The sequence below is a fragment of the Molothrus ater genome, chromosome 20 (genome assembly GCF_012460135.2).
Source record: "Molothrus ater isolate BHLD 08-10-18 breed brown headed cowbird chromosome 20, BPBGC_Mater_1.1, whole genome shotgun sequence".
NCBI classification, from domain to species: Eukaryota; Metazoa; Chordata; class Aves; order Passeriformes; family Icteridae; genus Molothrus; species Molothrus ater.
Window position 1 is genome coordinate 450,990 of NC_050497.2, and position 17,385 is coordinate 468,374.

The 17,385-nt window shown below is 45.6% G+C and overlaps 1 protein-coding gene across 2 annotated transcripts in view; it reads right to left on the bottom strand.

Annotated features, from left to right (window-relative positions):
* RABL6 (RAB, member RAS oncogene family like 6) overlaps positions 1-17,385 on the bottom strand; it is a 53,930-nt gene that overhangs the window by 20,718 nt on the left and 15,827 nt on the right. For both annotated transcript variants that reach the window (XM_036393868.2, XM_036393867.2), the window contains exons 4-8: positions 13,936-13,988; positions 12,767-12,858; positions 11,775-11,915; positions 10,629-10,734; positions 6,150-6,253 (exon numbers count right to left, since the gene is read on the bottom strand). In XM_036393868.2, coding sequence (XP_036249761.1) covers positions 6,150-6,253; positions 10,629-10,734; positions 11,775-11,915; positions 12,767-12,858; positions 13,936-13,988 — 496 coding nt within the window. The remainder of the gene's footprint in view (positions 1-6,149; positions 6,254-10,628; positions 10,735-11,774; positions 11,916-12,766; positions 12,859-13,935; positions 13,989-17,385) is intronic.

Sequence of the window (17,385 nt, forward strand, 5' to 3'; positions counted from 1 at the left end):
TCCAGAAACACATGAAATTTAAGAGCTGGAGGAAAAAAACCCCACTACATAACTGAAGTATAAAGAGTGTCATTCTTCCCTCGAGCACAACCAGACTGGGGCATAAAACACATGCAGGCTTTGTCTGCACCTGTGCTCCTGTACCTTTAGTCACCTGTGGTGTGTGAAGGGCATAAAAACAGGAGACAGCAAGTTCTTTAGTAGGAAGATACAAATGGTTATCTGGGGACAGCACAACACAGACTCCTACCCCAGCACAGCACTGAGGACAGCTGTGACACGTGCGCTTCATGTCACCTTGACCAGCTAGAGACGCGGGCCAAGCCTTGTGCTGTGACACTGGGGAAATCAGGGTGGTCTGACACTGGTTCTATCTACACAGGCTGCAGAAACCAACTCTGCTGAGTTTTTATAGACAGATCTTCTGTGAGGGAGGTGGGTGGAAAACCAGCACACATTAAATGCTGCCAGCAAGCTCGCAGTAATTTCCAGGATGGAGGTGTCTAAGCATCCTCCACACTTTGAAAATACTACATAATGCATGAATGCTTTCTCTGGCTTTACACACACTCCTTAGAGGCACAAGTGTGGCTGTTTTGGGAACACACCAGGCCAAACCTGCCATGTGTCTGTTTTTGCTCAGATTCTACACAATCTGTCCATTCCTCGTTCTATCCATCAGACCTTTGGAAAAGCACTCCCTCAAAACCTTACTGTGGAATAAGCAGATTTGTGCCCACTCTGGAGGTAGCAGACCAGGTCCTACTAAAGCACAAGGTGAACTCACACCTGAGCACCTTTATTCCGTTGGGATACAGAGACTGCAAATATACCGTGCATGTCCAGGTGGGTCATCTGTCCTCACACACAGGGGCTCCTTATTTGCCTTTCAATCCTTCCATTATAGACCAAGTAACAAGTCCAAAACATCCTCAAACTCCTGAATAATTCACTGGTGGTTGGACCTGCTCGCAAGAGGAGACTTTTATGCAATTTTAAAGATGAGCACGCTCTGTGGGAACAAAAATTCATCCAGGCCTGAGGTTCCTGTTGCTCTGCCCCCAGGGCAAACACAAAAGGACTTGTTAGCCTCACAATTCCTAAAATTGTCAGTGCTTGTGTTCATTTAATATTGAAGGTGGGAGCAGCTTAAAGCTTTTTGGCTCCTCGTTCTAACGTGCTGTGATAAATTGTTCATGTGGCAAGAAAGGCTTTGGGTTATTTTATTAATTGTGAAAATGAAGATTAATCGGCTGGATGACATAATTTTAACTAGGGTTAGCAAGGGTTAGATTTTCACATATTTGTTTTGGGCTCATTAAAGTTACTTCCTCAATCCCCCTAGCCCAGGTCCCTGAATGTAGAATCAACGGCCAAGCAGGTTTAATTCCTGCTGTCATCCTGTTTTCCACCTGACAAAATGGATGCAGCAGGGTAACTCCCTGCTCCATAAAATATAGGACATGCTCCATGTCCCCACTTCTCAAGCAACACTGATGACAGGCTTAGATGCACTTAATTCTTAATGCAGCACCCCCAAAAAATATGACCTAGATAAAGTCCCATTCCAGTTCAGGCTGGCTCCTGACCTGTCTGATGACCACAAAGATTCACAGCAAGTGGAGAAGATAAAAGTGGGGCAAGGGGAAGAGAAAGCAGGAGTGGGTTTACTTTCCCATCTGGTAATTCAGCCTGTAGCTGGTGTCACTCCGGACCTGTATTTACATACAGTGGAGGATGCCAGAGAACAGCTCCAACAGCAGCTCCTCCTGCCACTGTGCGAGTGTTACTCAGCACCACGGTCTTCCTGAAATTATGTGCTATGCTCAATGTGGAAAAAAAGCAAATAAACCCCCAACCCCCTAGCCAATGATTCTGCAGTGACTAAAGCTGTCTCTCTGGGGAATGTGTCTCCCCAAAGCAGAGTCCTCAGCAAGAGAGCCCAAATATCTGTCTGCAGTCACTGGTCTGGCACACACATGGTGAGAGGAGACAGCCTCAAGCTGTGCCAGGGGAAGTTTAGGTTGAGTATTGGGGAAAATTTCTTCACCAAAAGTGCTGCCCAGCCCTGGCACCCTTCTGTGGGGGAATGGGCACATTGAACATATACAAGTTTTCCTTGAAAACAGAAGATAAGCTGGGTACAATTAAAAATGGAGAAACTGAGCAAATTAGGTACAAATTCAGAACATCATAAAAGCCATTACTGTTTGTTTAATAAGAATTCAAGAATTCAAAAAGGGGTGAAATGTTCTTTTTAGCAGCATTGAAGATGTAAAGTCTGAAAGCACAGGGACAGTACCAGATCCAGAGGTGTGTCAGGCAGTGAGAAGCCTAAACACAGGGAAAGAACTGGAAGCAGACTGTGTATCCAACAGGCACATCCAGGCAGTGGCTGCCCAGGCTGGCTTACGTAAGGCGGAAGAGGCAGCGTCGTGTGCCACCTCGTGTTGTCTCTGGGATCCACATTTTGCATCAGTGACGTTTTGTCCTCACGTCCCCCCCGCTGGAGCAGGAGGAAGAGTTCTTGTTCTCTTTCAGTTCTCACTGAGCCAAATTTAGCAGTGGTCACTGTGACAGAGTAGCTACCAGACGTGCACAGGGGTGAATAACCGAGATGTCCTAGTGCTGTCACCTCGCTGTGCTCTGTGCCCTGATTTTATGGCAGGAGAGCAGGAATGGCCTCTGAGGAAGTGTTGCAGCAGCCACACCAGGGCCTGTGGCCCCAAATACCTGCGTCATCTCCCCTTACTGTGCAATTTGGGTGACCCATAGCAGAACTCACAGTGCTGTCTGAACTGAAGCAACTAACATAAAGGCCTCGTGACAGGAGGTATGACAGGTGAGGGTTGGGCTCCTCTACCAAGCAATAAAAAGGAAAAAGCAAAAGAGGCCTCAAGTTGCACCAGAGGAGGTTCAGGTTGGATATTAGGCAAACTTTCTTCACAAAAAGGGCAGCCAGACTTTGGAACAGACTGCCCGGACAGTGGTGGAGCTATCATCCCTGAAGTGTTTGAAAAATGTGGATGCGGCCCTTGGGGACATGGTTGGGTGGTGGCTTTGGCAGTGCTTGATTAACAGCTGGACTTGATGATCTCAGAGGGTTTTTCCAATCCTAAGGATTCCACAGTTCTGTGATCTGTCAAGGGTCACCAAGTCACACTGCACCAACACACATGCTGTACACAACAGGGCCAGTGCAGCAGACAATGTGCTCACTTGGATATTCACTGATGTAGCATATTAAACCTGGTGTCTTAGTTTGGAAAATGCAAGATCTGGGTGTGTATTCTACTGCCATCTGTTAGGTGTGGGGCAGTTTTCTTCTCTTCATTGGGCAACCTGTTAAAACCAGGTAGGGCAGTTTTCTTTATCTCTTCCACAACCAATCCTCCCTCTGGAAAATATATTCTGTTAATGGGCCACTGAGTGTCCCTGCATGGCTGATCCAATTCCAGCATCCCATGGGGAGATGCTGCGCCCAGGGCAGGAGCCAAGCATTCCTACCTGGATCCAATCTGAGCCTGGAACAGCACAGCAGCCTTTGCCCAGTGCATTGCCAGAGGAGCAGCTTCTGCTGCCCTGCAGTGCCAGAGGGAGCCCAGGCCCATCTCCAGCAGCCCTGGAGCTGCAGAGGAAAACTCCCCCCTTGTGCAGGATCCCTGCTCCAGCAGCAGCACAGCTGGCACTGCAGGAGGGCTGAGCCCCCATGGGATGGGGCTGTGCCACCACCCTGACACACAGGGGGTGGGTCAGCTCCTGCTCTGACTCTGGCAGTAGGGGTTTTTTTTGTACTATTGCATTTGTATTTTTAATTTTCCTAGTAAAGAACTGTTACTCCTACTCCCATATCTTTGCCTGAGAGCCCCATGATTTCAAAATTATAATAATTCAGAGGGAGGGGGTTAGCATTTTCCATTTCAAGGGAGGTTCCTGCCTTCCTTAGCAGGCACCTGTCTTTTCAAACCAGGACACCTGGTAATCCAAAAATGAGGGGCATCTGACAAGCATCACTGCAAGGATCTTCCCAAGCCCTAATAATGAGCAGTGCAGACCTGCCTCACCACTGCAAGCTCTGATTCCCATCACACACTGTTGTGTCTACATGTACTCTGTTTCCTAGCCCAAACTGTTTACTAAGGTTGAGGCTTTACCCAAACCTGGGTTCTCTGACATATGAATGTACTTCTTTAAATTGGGTCTTTGGCTATAAAACTCATGCTTGGAGATAAAAACTCTTTTATCCCTCCTGCAGGGATAAAAACTGAGTGTAAGAAGTGCATACCTTTCAACTCCAGGGCTGAAGTAACCCCTTTGCAGCTCATCTGTCCCACAGAGGTGCCATTTAAACAAACAGACTCTCTGTTTCTACCTGGGGTACAGAGAAAAACCTTAAAAACCCTAAAATAGCTCTCTTTAGCCAGTGTGATCAAAGTACTGATGCATGACACTCCCTGATGCTTTTCTTTTGGGATCTATGCCTCTAGCTAGGAAGCATCCAGTGGCATTTTAAAGCCCTTTCTCTAAAGAAGTGTTATTTTCTGAGAGTGAAGAATTTTGGCTTCAGTACAGATATGAACATGCAGGAGCTGGCCAGCTGCATAAGGATGTCACTTTATTTGCTAAACCAGAACCCTAGAGAAAAGTCTTGCTTTTAATATTTCATCAACTCCTCTGTCAGGCTCTGATATTTCTGAGGCCACGTTAAGTTAATCTACAGTCTGACAGTGCCAACAGCCTCCCAGCAGGGCAGTGTGGCCACACTGGGTGGGATGATCCAATCTACTACCTGTTGCTGGAACTAGGAGGTCTGGCCACCCCTCCAGCACTACCACACTGCTGCTGCTGCCTTTAAGATCTAAGATCTCTTCTCAGAGCCAGCCCAACACAGACTAACCCCGAGGTAGATATAGCAAAGATAGATTTCACAGTCACAGAGTCTCAGACTGTTTGGGTTGGATGGGACCTTAAAGCTCGCCTTACTCCATGCCCCTGCCCCAGGCAGGGACACCTTTCACTGCTGCTCCTAGCCCCATCCAACCTGTTTTTCTGCTGGATTTGTGAGCTGAAGTGACACATATGGAGACCCAGCACACACTAAAGCTGCTGGAAGGGCAAGAGGTGACAAAACAGAAAGATCTTGTGCTGTGAATTTGAAACAGCTCTGCCAACTCCTGATACTATTAAGTATCCTCCCATTACTGAAGAAGTACAAACAAAAGCATGGAAAACAATCTGACAGCACAGCCCATGCAACCCAGTCCTTTGAGCAGGGACATCAACAGAAGTGCTGAAGGCATGAGGTGACTAACTAGTCCCTCAGGATAAGAATGAGGTGAATGCTCTGGAAACAGCATTCTTTGTGTGAATTGGGGTATTTCAATGCCCTCCAGTGAAAACATGCTGAACAAGGTTATAGAACCTTGAAACGTGGTCTGAAAAATGCTTGTCCAAAAGCCTGTGCATGAATATTTCATAATCATCGATTCCAATTTCCAAACAAAAGCTGCCTGTAAATAATCTTTTTCAATACATTCTGAGGCTGACTTTTCTGGCTTGCACACCACTGCAATAAAGGCCTTGTCATGGGAATTTACAGAACATGGATTCCTGTTCACTGTGCTACAGGTGCATTGGCTTTATGGGGCTAAAGCTGGCAAACACCATTACAAGCAGCCAGGGTGCAGAACAGACACAGAAATATACCAAAGAGTTCAGAAGTGCTCAAAGGGAACAAAAGACAGCAGTGTTGTTGCTATTACTTTCTGCTGTTTTAAGACAAAATACACAGGAGTGCAACAGCCAGGAGTGGAACCAACTTGTGTGCTGAGCAGCTGAGAGATGGAAAATATCCCCTTCCAGCACTTTATCTACTTCAGCACGTGCTGGCTCCAGGTGTGCTGCTCAGCCCCACCTGCCCTGCCCTCCCCAATTACGTGCCTGTAGGAACCAGACCTTTCACAGGGATCTCCAGGTGCATGCTTTTCTTCAGGTGATGACATTCAAAAGCAACATTTTATCCAAAGGATCCCTAAACGTTACTCGCTAGACCCTTCAACCTGGCCACATGCCACAGCTGGGGCTGCCCAACATTCATGTGACACCCAAAGCAGCAGTTAGTTAGCAGAAAAGACAGCTCAGTGACATACAGTTCGTAGTTTTGGTCTTCAGTCTCTTGCTGCACTGACAGCTCCTCCAGAGTTGCATCAATATCCAGCTGATTTGTCTCCAGCTGCCGTAGCAACGTCTCCCTCTGAGGAAAGGAAAACAAGCTGGGTCTGAGCAGAAGGGTCACTGTAACAGATCTCTGTGCACTAAGATCCTGTGTCACCACTTTACCACAACATCATGTGCAACAGGAGCCCTGGCCCTGATCATGGTGTCCATTTAAATACAGAGCACAAAGGGAAAGTGAATAAAAAGCAGATAATCCATAAAGTCTGTGTGTAAGAAGCACCTTGTTCTGTCAGCTACTCTCAGCCATAAATCAATAATATGTTATTTCAGACACCACAGCACCAGTTACATTTGGAGAAAGGATTCAGCCCCTGCAGAGATCAGTTGTGCAACTCATTCACTCAGGCCTTTTGATTTTCTCTGTGCTAGATCAGCCCCTCTGGAAGCAGGACCCAGCTGAATGCAAAGCCTCCCAATAATTTTTTTTTTTGCTGTTGGGGTAGATGAGGGAGCATAACCTATCAACTCAGTGACATTTTGGAAGTCCTTGCCCCTCTGCCTCCAGCTGTTGTTCCACAGATGGGGGACAGACACCCTAGCCCATTTTCAATGGGCAATAAAGTCAGTTGACTGCACTAATGTAATCCAGGACTGCCCCACTATGTCCTTCCTTTCCCACATTTCCCACAGAACTCAAACAAAAACCTCAGCTGAGGGGAAGGGCTCCCTCTTCCTGACATCCAGACGACAGCAAGGAGAGATCGATATCCACAGGCACAGCCAGCTGCCTCAAGGGCTGCGGCCCTGCAGGGCTGACACAGCATCCACTCCTGCAGAAACATCATTCTGGATCCCCTGGACAAGACTAGAGCTGTCAGTGGTGCAAATGCTGCCCCACAGCCCCATCCCCTCTGCTCAGACACAGCTGGCTGGCATACAGCCGGGCACTGGCCCTGCCCATGAGCTCACTTCCCAAATTTTGGAGTCAAAGGCCACGTGTTTGTGCCTGAGGGCATCAATCCTCCCTCTCCCACTGCCTATGCACTAGGTGGCACAGGAGCAGGGCCAGCTTGTGCTGAGTTGGGCTGGTGACTCCCAGCCCTGCACAGTTCCCATGACAGCAGGTCTGTGGTGCCACAGGCTGCATCCCTGCCTGGGCAGGAGGACATGCAAGAGAAACCCAAGGCTTCCTCCAAACTGCCAAGATTTTTGCTTTGATAACTGCCTTATCCTCCAAGTACATTTCAGCTTTACTCTGACAAATATTTTTGAAGGCTAGCATCAATAACCATGGTGAATTCTTAATTCCCTGTCTGACAACACTTGAACTCACTGCAGAAAGATCCCATCAAATTAAAAGCCTAAAAGGAAATCTATTACATAATTCCCAGAATAATATCCATCTGAGAAGACAAATATTTGCATGAAGTAATGGTGTTCAGTCTCTACATGCACATGCTGCTAGCATTATGGTTTCATAGATGTGACAACTTTGAAGCTATCAAGCCACTGCACAGGTTTGAAGAGCAATTAACTCATCTGGTTCACACAAACCACACAAAGTGCTGTGCTCTGGAGAATGGTCACAACACAGCCTGAGCCCTCCATGTCAGATTCTACTATGACTGAAATCAGCAAAAAAGTTTAAGTAATTTTTATTTTGTACTGTAAGACCAGGTGACTCATCACAGTTGATAACCCTAATTTACTGGAAGACATAGCCCTTCTTGAAATGTAAGTGTTTCTGTGATCATTTAAGCTAATTTACTGCTTCCAAAGCATTTAGAGTCTTCATGTTTACCTTTGCCATTGTGTTAAGAGCTTGGAGCAATCTCTCTTTTCTTTGCTGAGTAATTTCTATTCATCATATTCAAGTGCTCTCTGCAGATGGAAACTTGACTTTAATTAACATGTATGCATGGAATTACGAAGTCATTCCTTAATGCCAATTCCTTTATCGTCATTTATGGACAAGAAAGATTTAGCAAAATATGCTATTCATATTTAAAGTTGTTACCCTTATCAGAAGTACTAATGAGGACTTGAGAATTCAAATTCTAGATTTCAGAATTCAAGAAAATCAAGAACTCAGAAGCATTAGATATCATCATTTCATATTATTACAGTATTTCATATTATGCAGTATAAGCAAAAATGAGACAAAAAAGGGCAAGTCTGCTGCTTCTTTGTCCCCAGTTTCCTAAGACAAGTGAAATACATGCTGAGCAAATTAGCTGAACAAACAGAGACAGAAGGGCTACTGCTCTCCAGTGCTTACCTTAGGCTCTTTGATAATGACTTTAATTAGACTTGTCTATTAAAGAAGTGGTGTGCCTTGCCTTATACTTTGGTACTGAGACATACACCAGTTTTATTTATTTCCATTTTCACAGATCACAATAAATCAAGAATATATACTTAATAAAGATAGACGTGCAATCAATTTTGTACAAATTCATCACTACTAATAAACACTTTAAAAATCACTACCTTCAAACACTTTAAAAATATATTCTATTTTACCATGCTGGTTATTAAAATATTAAAGAAATAGCTTATTTTTTGCAATGACCCAAAAGAAGGGAATAAATAACATGCTAGAGACCAGTGCTTTAGCTGAAAGGCACTTGCAAGGGCTTCCTGGGAAAAGGCAATCTCAGCTGTCTGCAGAATCCTGTCTCCTTCCAGCACAGCATCTGGAGGCCTGGGTGACCTGATGCCATTTGTGGGTTTCCAGATATACCTACAGCTGAACTGCATCCTCGGATTTGCCAATCCTGCCCCTGTAAAGGAACTGATAAATAATTGAAGAGCTCAGGCTGACAAAGAGAATGAGATCTGAACTGGGGGGTATGGATTTCAGCCCTTGCTTTTGCCGGGGAAGATGTGTGACTATAAAATGAGCACAGGAATGTGCCATTGAAAACCACACACTGACCCCAACCCTGCTGAGAGACAGCCTCAGATACAGCTGGACCACTCTGCCCTGGAAAGCTGTGGAGGGCAGACTGAGAGGCACAGAAATGTCTGAGGCTGACTGAATCCTATGTGCATTTCATACCAGGCAGCATCCCTCTCCTTTAATCCTGCTCTGCCCCAAGGAGAGAAGCTCCCTTCTGGAGCCTGGTACTGACAAGGATCTCTGAAGATACAAGAAGAACCTTCAGGAATTAAGCCTAGATGTGATTTTCCTACAGATTTCAGCTCATGCTGCACTGGATGTTGAACAGGGCCAGCCCTGGTCCCTGTGCACTCCAACACAAGGTTCCCAGTGAGTGTCTGGGAGCAGTGAAGTGCCCCAAGGCAGCTACTGTGGAGCAGCATGAGGCACTGCCCATAAACCTGAGGCACAAGTGCAAGGGGTGCTGGAGAAACCAATGCAGCCCATCTTAGGTGAAGTTTGACATCAAGTAAAGCCCCAAAAACTGGGTGGAGGCAACCAAAAGCCTTCAAATGTGCAGTGTCATAAACCCAAACATTTCACTAGCAACATGCTGGCAAATTTCAATCTTCTCCACTGAACAGCAGGTTGGATTTACGGCTCATATTTCTACAACCCCCCCCCTCAAAAAATTGTTTGACTTGTTTCACTGAGCTTTTATACATTCAATTCTCTTATCCTGGTTCTTTCTGTTCTGCAGCCTGAGGACTTGGTAACATCCACTAATATATCTCAGCTCCTTCTGAACTAGCATTTCACTGGGGATTATTTATATAAAAATACCCACATACACTTCAATTACTGGTAAAAAATAATAAAGATCTACTGCCTGGGGTTTGCCCATCAAATAGAAAACAGTGACACAACATCATATGTGCCCTCAAAAAGCATGAGCTACTCATCCCAAATGACCCCCGTAGGATCACCCCAAAAGCCCATCTTCTAAAGGCCCACAGATGAGAATCCCACTCTTTGGAGCCTTTGCCCTTCCCTCAGCCCTCCCAAGAATCCTCAGATACGAAGGAAATATGAGACTGGATCCATGTGAACAGGATGCAACCACATGGATCTCATATCTAATGCCCTTTACCATTAAGGCTAAGATTTTCAGCAAATGGAGGTTCCTGAACTACTCAGATAACAGCCAAATCTCTTCTCATCTCAGTTTTAACTGAACAGAATTGAAATTCAAAGTTTAACAGATGTGTGTATTTTACATTTTTGACTTGGCAACTGCACCACTGGATGCCATTTTCATGCCAGTGAAAATGGAGCCTTTCTCCAGAGGTCATCATTGGGAACTCAGCACAGCTGGCCTCTTGCAACCAGAGACACGTTTAAATCATTCACAGGCACTAATTTTGTTATACTAAGTCTAATGAAAAGAAGAATCTACTCAGGATACTTTAACAGCAAATGAAACCCCAAATGCCAAATTCCTGCCTCAGAAAGGAAGCAAATCCAATCTGTCCCACACACGCAGCACATCAGGATAACATCCCTGCCTTACCTGCAGCTGCAAGAAGGGGATGTTGAAGAACTTGTGCAAGTACTTGAGGCCAAAGCTGTTCTTCATGGAAGACTCAGCATAGCGGAAATAGGAGGAGCCGGGAGGCCTGTGCCGAGCAGAGAGGAAAACACTGTACCCAGCACAACCCGCAGAGCCTGCACAGGACTGACTTACACACCATGAGCCACCCCACAAGCCAGCCCCCACACTCAAATGTAGCCCAGGGCATCATTCTGCTTGGACTCATTATTTTGTGTACAGCCAAAATTCACACTGAAGGGTGGCAGAAGGTGGCTGTTGGTGTGTGACGGTGTCATGTGCCTGCCAGGCTAAGAAATACTCTGTCAGGACACTAGGATGTTGGTTTCCTAACTGGGGATTCACAGCTTTACAAGTTGTTCATTTCACAGTAAAGGTCTTTGTTTTAAAAACCACAATTGGACGGACAAAAAAAATATTGAGAAATTATTTTGTAAAGAAATTATTTCATAATGGATAAAGTCTAAATGATAAACTGACACCATTTCTTTGTGCCTGGCACATACATAAACAAGAAATGAGGAAAATTAAAAAATACCTTGAAAACATAAAATTACATACAAAGGTACCATCTACTGAATCTTGACCAACAAATACTATTTTGTACCACGTAACAGAGCACCTCAGATCTCTGCTTAAGGGAAATGCTTGTCTGGCTGGTGAGGGACATCTGACTTGGCTGTGCCCTGAAAGTGCTGCATGAGGGACGCTCAGAGGCAGAACAAGGACACAGCTGTACTGGCTGGCTCTTGTGTAGCTCAATCACTTGGACCAAAGAACAGCTGTGCTATGGGGAGAGGACTCTCTCACAGGAGAAGGACTATCCAGAAAGAAGATGATTTGTTGGGAACAGCACTTCTGAAAGGCACATGCTGCCGGGCACATGCTGTCTCATGCTGTTTCCAGGAGCATGGCAAACCATCTGGTCCAGATCAAAGGGCCCATGGTGTCAGCAGCTGCTGCTTGTGAGACACGGGGAGCTCTGGGAGCCCAAGGCAGGCGGTAGGACAGAGGGCACACGTGACATGGATGTGAAACACGGCAGGGACATGGTCACTGACAGGGGATGGCAGGGAGCAGCTGAGCCCTGCTGCCCTGCCTGCTCACCTGTTCAGGTTGTCAATGAGGTCCCGCACGTCGCCGGGCAGGATGACCCGGTGCTCCCCCATGTCCCGGTAATTCCCAAGCACACACACTGGAACGTGGGTCGGCACTTTAGGAAGTTCCCTCAGAATATAGTTAAATGTCCTTCATCAGAGGGGAGAGAGCAGATGAGAGAGCAGATAAGTGGGAACATCCTTCTGTTAGCAGTTTCATGCACAAATCACAAAGAAAAAAAAACACAGGAATTTTTTTTCCAAAATCCTTCCAAGTCTGTGACTTCTTTACCCCATCAGAGAAACACATTAACCCTCAGTATGTTTGCATGATTCTTTATTCAAAACCAATTTCAAAAGCTCAATAATCCACTTTCACCAGAACCTTCACATCTCCTACAGCAACCTCAGTCCTGCAAAACTGTGGGGTCAGAAGGAAGGATTCCCTCCCTTCAGCTGTCCACAGGCTCAGTGATCCACACCAAACCTGAACAACAGCAGCCTAAATATAAAGCAGGAGCTCTAACCCCCTCCTCTTTCCAGTCTGGATTCCTTATCTCTCTTACTCTCCTCAGATGTGTAAAACCAACAGTTCATTACTTCTGTAGATTAAGGCAGCCTGGGGCCTCTAAATAATCCTTACTAATTCCAGTTTCTTGGGAATTTCTAGCATCCTTCTTTCCCTTGCGTTCTGGTGAGCAGGGGTTTGCAACATGCACTTTGCACCTGTGATAGCACTAATTATCAAGCCTCAGCCAGCAGCATATCAGCAATTGCAGCACACAACCCACTGGGACACTACTTGTTTGGAACAAGCCCAGGAGAGGACTGTATTAAAAGCCATGTCACAAGATAAAGCTTTTATTTTAAAGGATACAAGCTTGCTCCAACTCATTAGGCAAGTTATCAGCTTCCAAATTACACTGGGAATCTGGAAATCTGGAAGTCATTTGTTTTGCCTGAACAAGGGAGAATCACATGGTGCCAGTAAAGATCTCTTACCACTGCTTGGTGATGTCAAACATCATCACTACGCCATTGCAGTTCTTATAGACATCCAGGAACTCTGCATCCAAAGCCATTTCCGATTCTGCCTGAGGAAATAAAGGCAAAGAAGCAGTAAATAACTGGATTCAACTTCAGGCTGATACAGAACACAATGGATACAGTACTGACTGAGCAAACTTTCTAAAGTGACAACCACTGTGAGGAGTACCTGTGGATTTCTTATTTCATTATCATTGAAATAAGATACTTGGTGGTTCCCAGTTTCCACTTCCCATAGGAACAGGATGTGAAGCACCTGATGGTCTCTGACAGCACATGCTAAAACCCAACCCTGTCCTTTCCCCTGTGCTCCCAAATCCTGTGTTGGCAAGAGAAGTCCATACAAACCACAGAGTGGAGGACAGAGGACACAGCTCCCATTCCATCTTTTTTCTGACTCAGATATTGGCTCTACTCTTAATGCTGCTGGTGTCCAAAAGCAGGGGGCAGTTTCTCCCATGGATGGCTGACAGGATTAGTACCCAACTGGCTTTTCATCATTTGGACTCTGCATGCTGCTAAGTCCACATAGTACTGGTCTCAGCTTGTTCTCCATGGTCCCAGCTCAGTCCCCATGGCTCCTACTGGAATTTGGTGCCCCTGGAATAATTCTCACTCCTTTCCCAGAGTGGAAAATGCACCCACGTTTGCAAAGGAAGAAGCAGCTGTGGTAACTGTTCTCATAAAGGCTTTTCCCATGGGAGAATATTTTGAGGAAAATTCTCCTCATCTGAGCCTGAACAGATGGGCACCAGTGAGAGTGCAACAGCCCAGCTCCGAGGTGCGGCCAGAGCAGGGCATCAAGTCATTTCTTCAGGCCCCACAAGAAGGCCCTGACAAAAGGAATTTCTGCCTCTGCCCACAGGAAGACAGGTACAAAGCTGCTGAGCAAACATCTGGGGCACAGTCATTCCCAGTGACAGAATGGAAAACAGCAGGGAAGTTGCAGTGAGGGCAGGAGCAGGGCTGAAATGCAAGAGCAGGAAATTAAGAGCATCGGCATCACCCACTGTCCCTCACCCACCTGCCAGGAAGGCCTTAGGGCAGGAACAAATATAGAACTTGGTCCTCATGGACCAAAGGTGGACAAGAGGCCTCAGACCTCTGAATTCTAGGTGACTCACCTCCTGAGGGTCATTCTCCAGTTTCAAACCATCTCCTCGTTTTTTGCATTTTCCTTAAAAAGAATAGTAAAACATATAAAAAACATTACGTTGGGCAAAGAACTGGAAGATGAGTCTGGACAGGTGCACTGCAGTTAGAACACAACCTCAAAGCAAATCCTACTTCTACTGCAAGCCTGGGGGGTGAGGAGGGGTGGGATAGGCATGCCTTGCTGAAGAATCCCAGCTAGTCTATTAAAAAAGGAGCAGTAAAGCAATCCAACGACAGAACTTATCCAGGAAGAAATCCAAGAGAAATCAAATAAACTGCAGGAAAGAAGTTGTGAAGATGGAGAGACAGCCTATATGTGCTCCAAAGGCCAGAGCCAGAGGGTCAGGTCTGGCCATCATCAGTGAAGGCACAGAAAATAAATCCTCCAGAAGCACCACCCAAAGCACACAAAAATAAGCCAGGTAGCAGGTACAACTCTGACTAGGCTCCCAGAAAAGTGCAAGAAGCAACGAGCCTAACATTTGTGAAAGACACTAGAAAACCACTCTAGAGATTTGCCCTGCAGTCCCACAGCCATGGTCCCACCTACAAGAATATCAACTCATCTGCTTCCTCTAAGGCAGTTAAAGGGCAGCCCCTGAGACTTCTCTCTTTCCTTACACCTTACAGAAGCATTTTTCTGACGTTTTGAAGTACCACTAGCATTTAACTCAGCACCCCAGAAACAGTGTTTTTAAAACCTCAGCCTCCCTGGAAACTTTGTGTCAAGTCAATTACACACTAACTGTGTTTCCAAATCTTATAGCCTGGAGTCTCAGCAGAGAGGTATATCTGTAGCTATGATTAACAGAGTAGCCATCAGCTGACATGATTTTCTGGTGTAGACACTTGGCTCTAAGGATTGACAGGAATCTCAACATCTTCTATCACCTACCGCCAAAGAGGTTTAGTGTGGACACACCATGAAAAAATTTTGGCTTCTTGTTTAAACTGAATGTTCTGAGTTTCCAGAATTTTATCAATGGTAAGCACTGCACAAAGAATAACCCTGCAAGATCAGGAGTTATGTTTGACAGATACCAAGTACATCCCAGATGTTACTGACAGCATTTAAGAACTGTACTTCTGAAATAACTTTGTTGTGTCTTTTCCTAGGCTAAATAATGAAGAGTTAACTAAATTATACTTGGCATAGTCTTGGAATTGCCTCTCATCACTTCTAGAAATTTCCTGTGTCGCTGATAACAGAAGGTGTTGGCAGCTCAGATGCACCTGAAAAAACCCTCCCATTGACTCTGTAAAAGACTCTCTAACACTGAGGATCAAAATAGCTTCCACTAGCTCTTAACTCTGCTGAATCACATGTGGACTTCAGGGTTCTGCCAGATGCTGCATGTGAAACAGGGTTTGTTTTTCCTGCACACAGCTCAGGGATAAATAGTAAGAAAATACAGTTATTCAGAAAAGCTTGAATGCTGCATGTTATAGCAGGTGATTCTGGGGGTGCTTCTGGGCATCACTGCAAAATGTTTGCCCCACTCATGTCAGCTTACTGCTGACAACTGAAAGCAGCAGAAATATTAATCCTGATCCCTCTTCATTTGGGCAATGTATTTCCCTGAGGGATCCAAGTATGGGCTCTGATTCTTCCCCATGCAGCCGAAGGTGTGGGATGTCTAGGCCATGCATGTCTCTTCCCACTTCAATTCAATTAATTTCAAGCGAGTGACATTTATGTGGCTTCTCTGAATATCCAAACATCACTATTTCTGCAGTCACTGCTGAATTATGCTTGGCATGACCTACATTTCTAGGTATTAAAAAGAGAAGCCCAAGCCACCACAAATACTCTCCATCATTCCTCCCATCCTGAGAAATCAAGGTGTCTTATCTAACCTGGGCACATTTGCAGTCAATGCTTTGAGACAGAATACAGAATCCACACCCCTCTCCATGCTCATGGTTTTCTGTGTGTATCCAGAGGAATGACTAATATTCTCACACACTGCTCATCAGTGCTGCAAAGGAGGTCACCTCAAAGGAGTCAGAGAGCTGAAAAGCGCATGTGTGTACAGATTCAGGCACAGCCTCTATTTTTGGAACCCAAACTGCAGGATGAACCAGACAAAGATAAGATCTATGCAGTGACAAGATGTAATTCAGCCTATAAAGCAAGGGCACAGTGACAATTGTGTCACTGTATGCATGAGATCCAGATTTTGAGGTTGTACTGATGTGTAATGGAGGAGTTTCAATTAGAAAACACGGGTCTGTATGCTGCTATGGCTCAGGTCCCCTCCCTAGAACAAAGGCTGCTCTTCATTTACAGGCATAAGAGCAACTCTGGCACTAAATACACTTGGCAGCTGTGCCCAGGAGTCTGCAGAACAGCTCCTACTGGACAATGGGGTTGTGATCATCACTTGAGTCTCTGCAGCAGTATGTACCATCAGTTTTGCTGCAGGATAGAAGGATTCAGTACAACAAATGCTGTCCACCATGCAAGGGGGCTGCTACCCTTCACCAGTCTAAAATACACATCTGGAATACGTGCATCCCTTGTGTTATCTAACTTGGAACATCTGAAAATAATAGGAATATGAATTCTGATCTTTCATTCTTCCTGTAGGACATGTCTGGGAGACAGAGGGGTGAAGGTGCAGCAAGGAGGAAAGGAATCTTCAATTCAAGGGAAAATGTTTGTCTACCTTGTGGGCAACAGAAGAAGAATATGATTTGATGCCTTCAGTCAGGTATCCAAAAATAAGTGGGAACCAAAGTGGCAGAAATTACAAGACAGGAATTTACAACTGTTCCTGAATCCCCTGCATTCAAGCAGCTTCTCTAAATTCAGGATCTATTATAGCTTTATGACCTGCAGCAGTTACACAACTTCTGCAAAGACAGAAAGATGAGTCAGGATTGTGACTTCTGCTAAGAGAGATCTTTCCTGTGCTCTGTCAGTTCCAAGAGCAGCAAAGGAGATATTTACTACACACGCCACACAAAATCCAATACAATCCATGGCTGGAGGCAAGCTCATCTTGGGAAAATTTTAACAAACGGCAGCTTTCCAGACATGATCCCAGCTCCCTGAGCAGGCCCAAGGAGAATGCAGCAGGCAGCAAGGAAGTCTGGACTCCAGGGAGTCTGCACATTTAAAAAAGAATCCCAAATAGTCAAGAGCAAGCCAAGAGGAGCAGTGCAGTCTGACAGCTGCCATTCCCCACTGCCTCACCACACTAATCAACATCACAGCTTTTAAGCTTTCACAACAAACCTCCCCACATTTCCAAATTATCATCTGGACGCTAAATAACCAATACCAAGCTAAGTCACCATCCAGGCAGGGCCAGCAGAGCTGCCGTCTGCATCCCAGTAGATTCTGGAGGGAAAACCCATACTGCTGAACCAGCAAGGACAGGGAGGACACTTCTAGGGAGCACCAGGAGAAACAA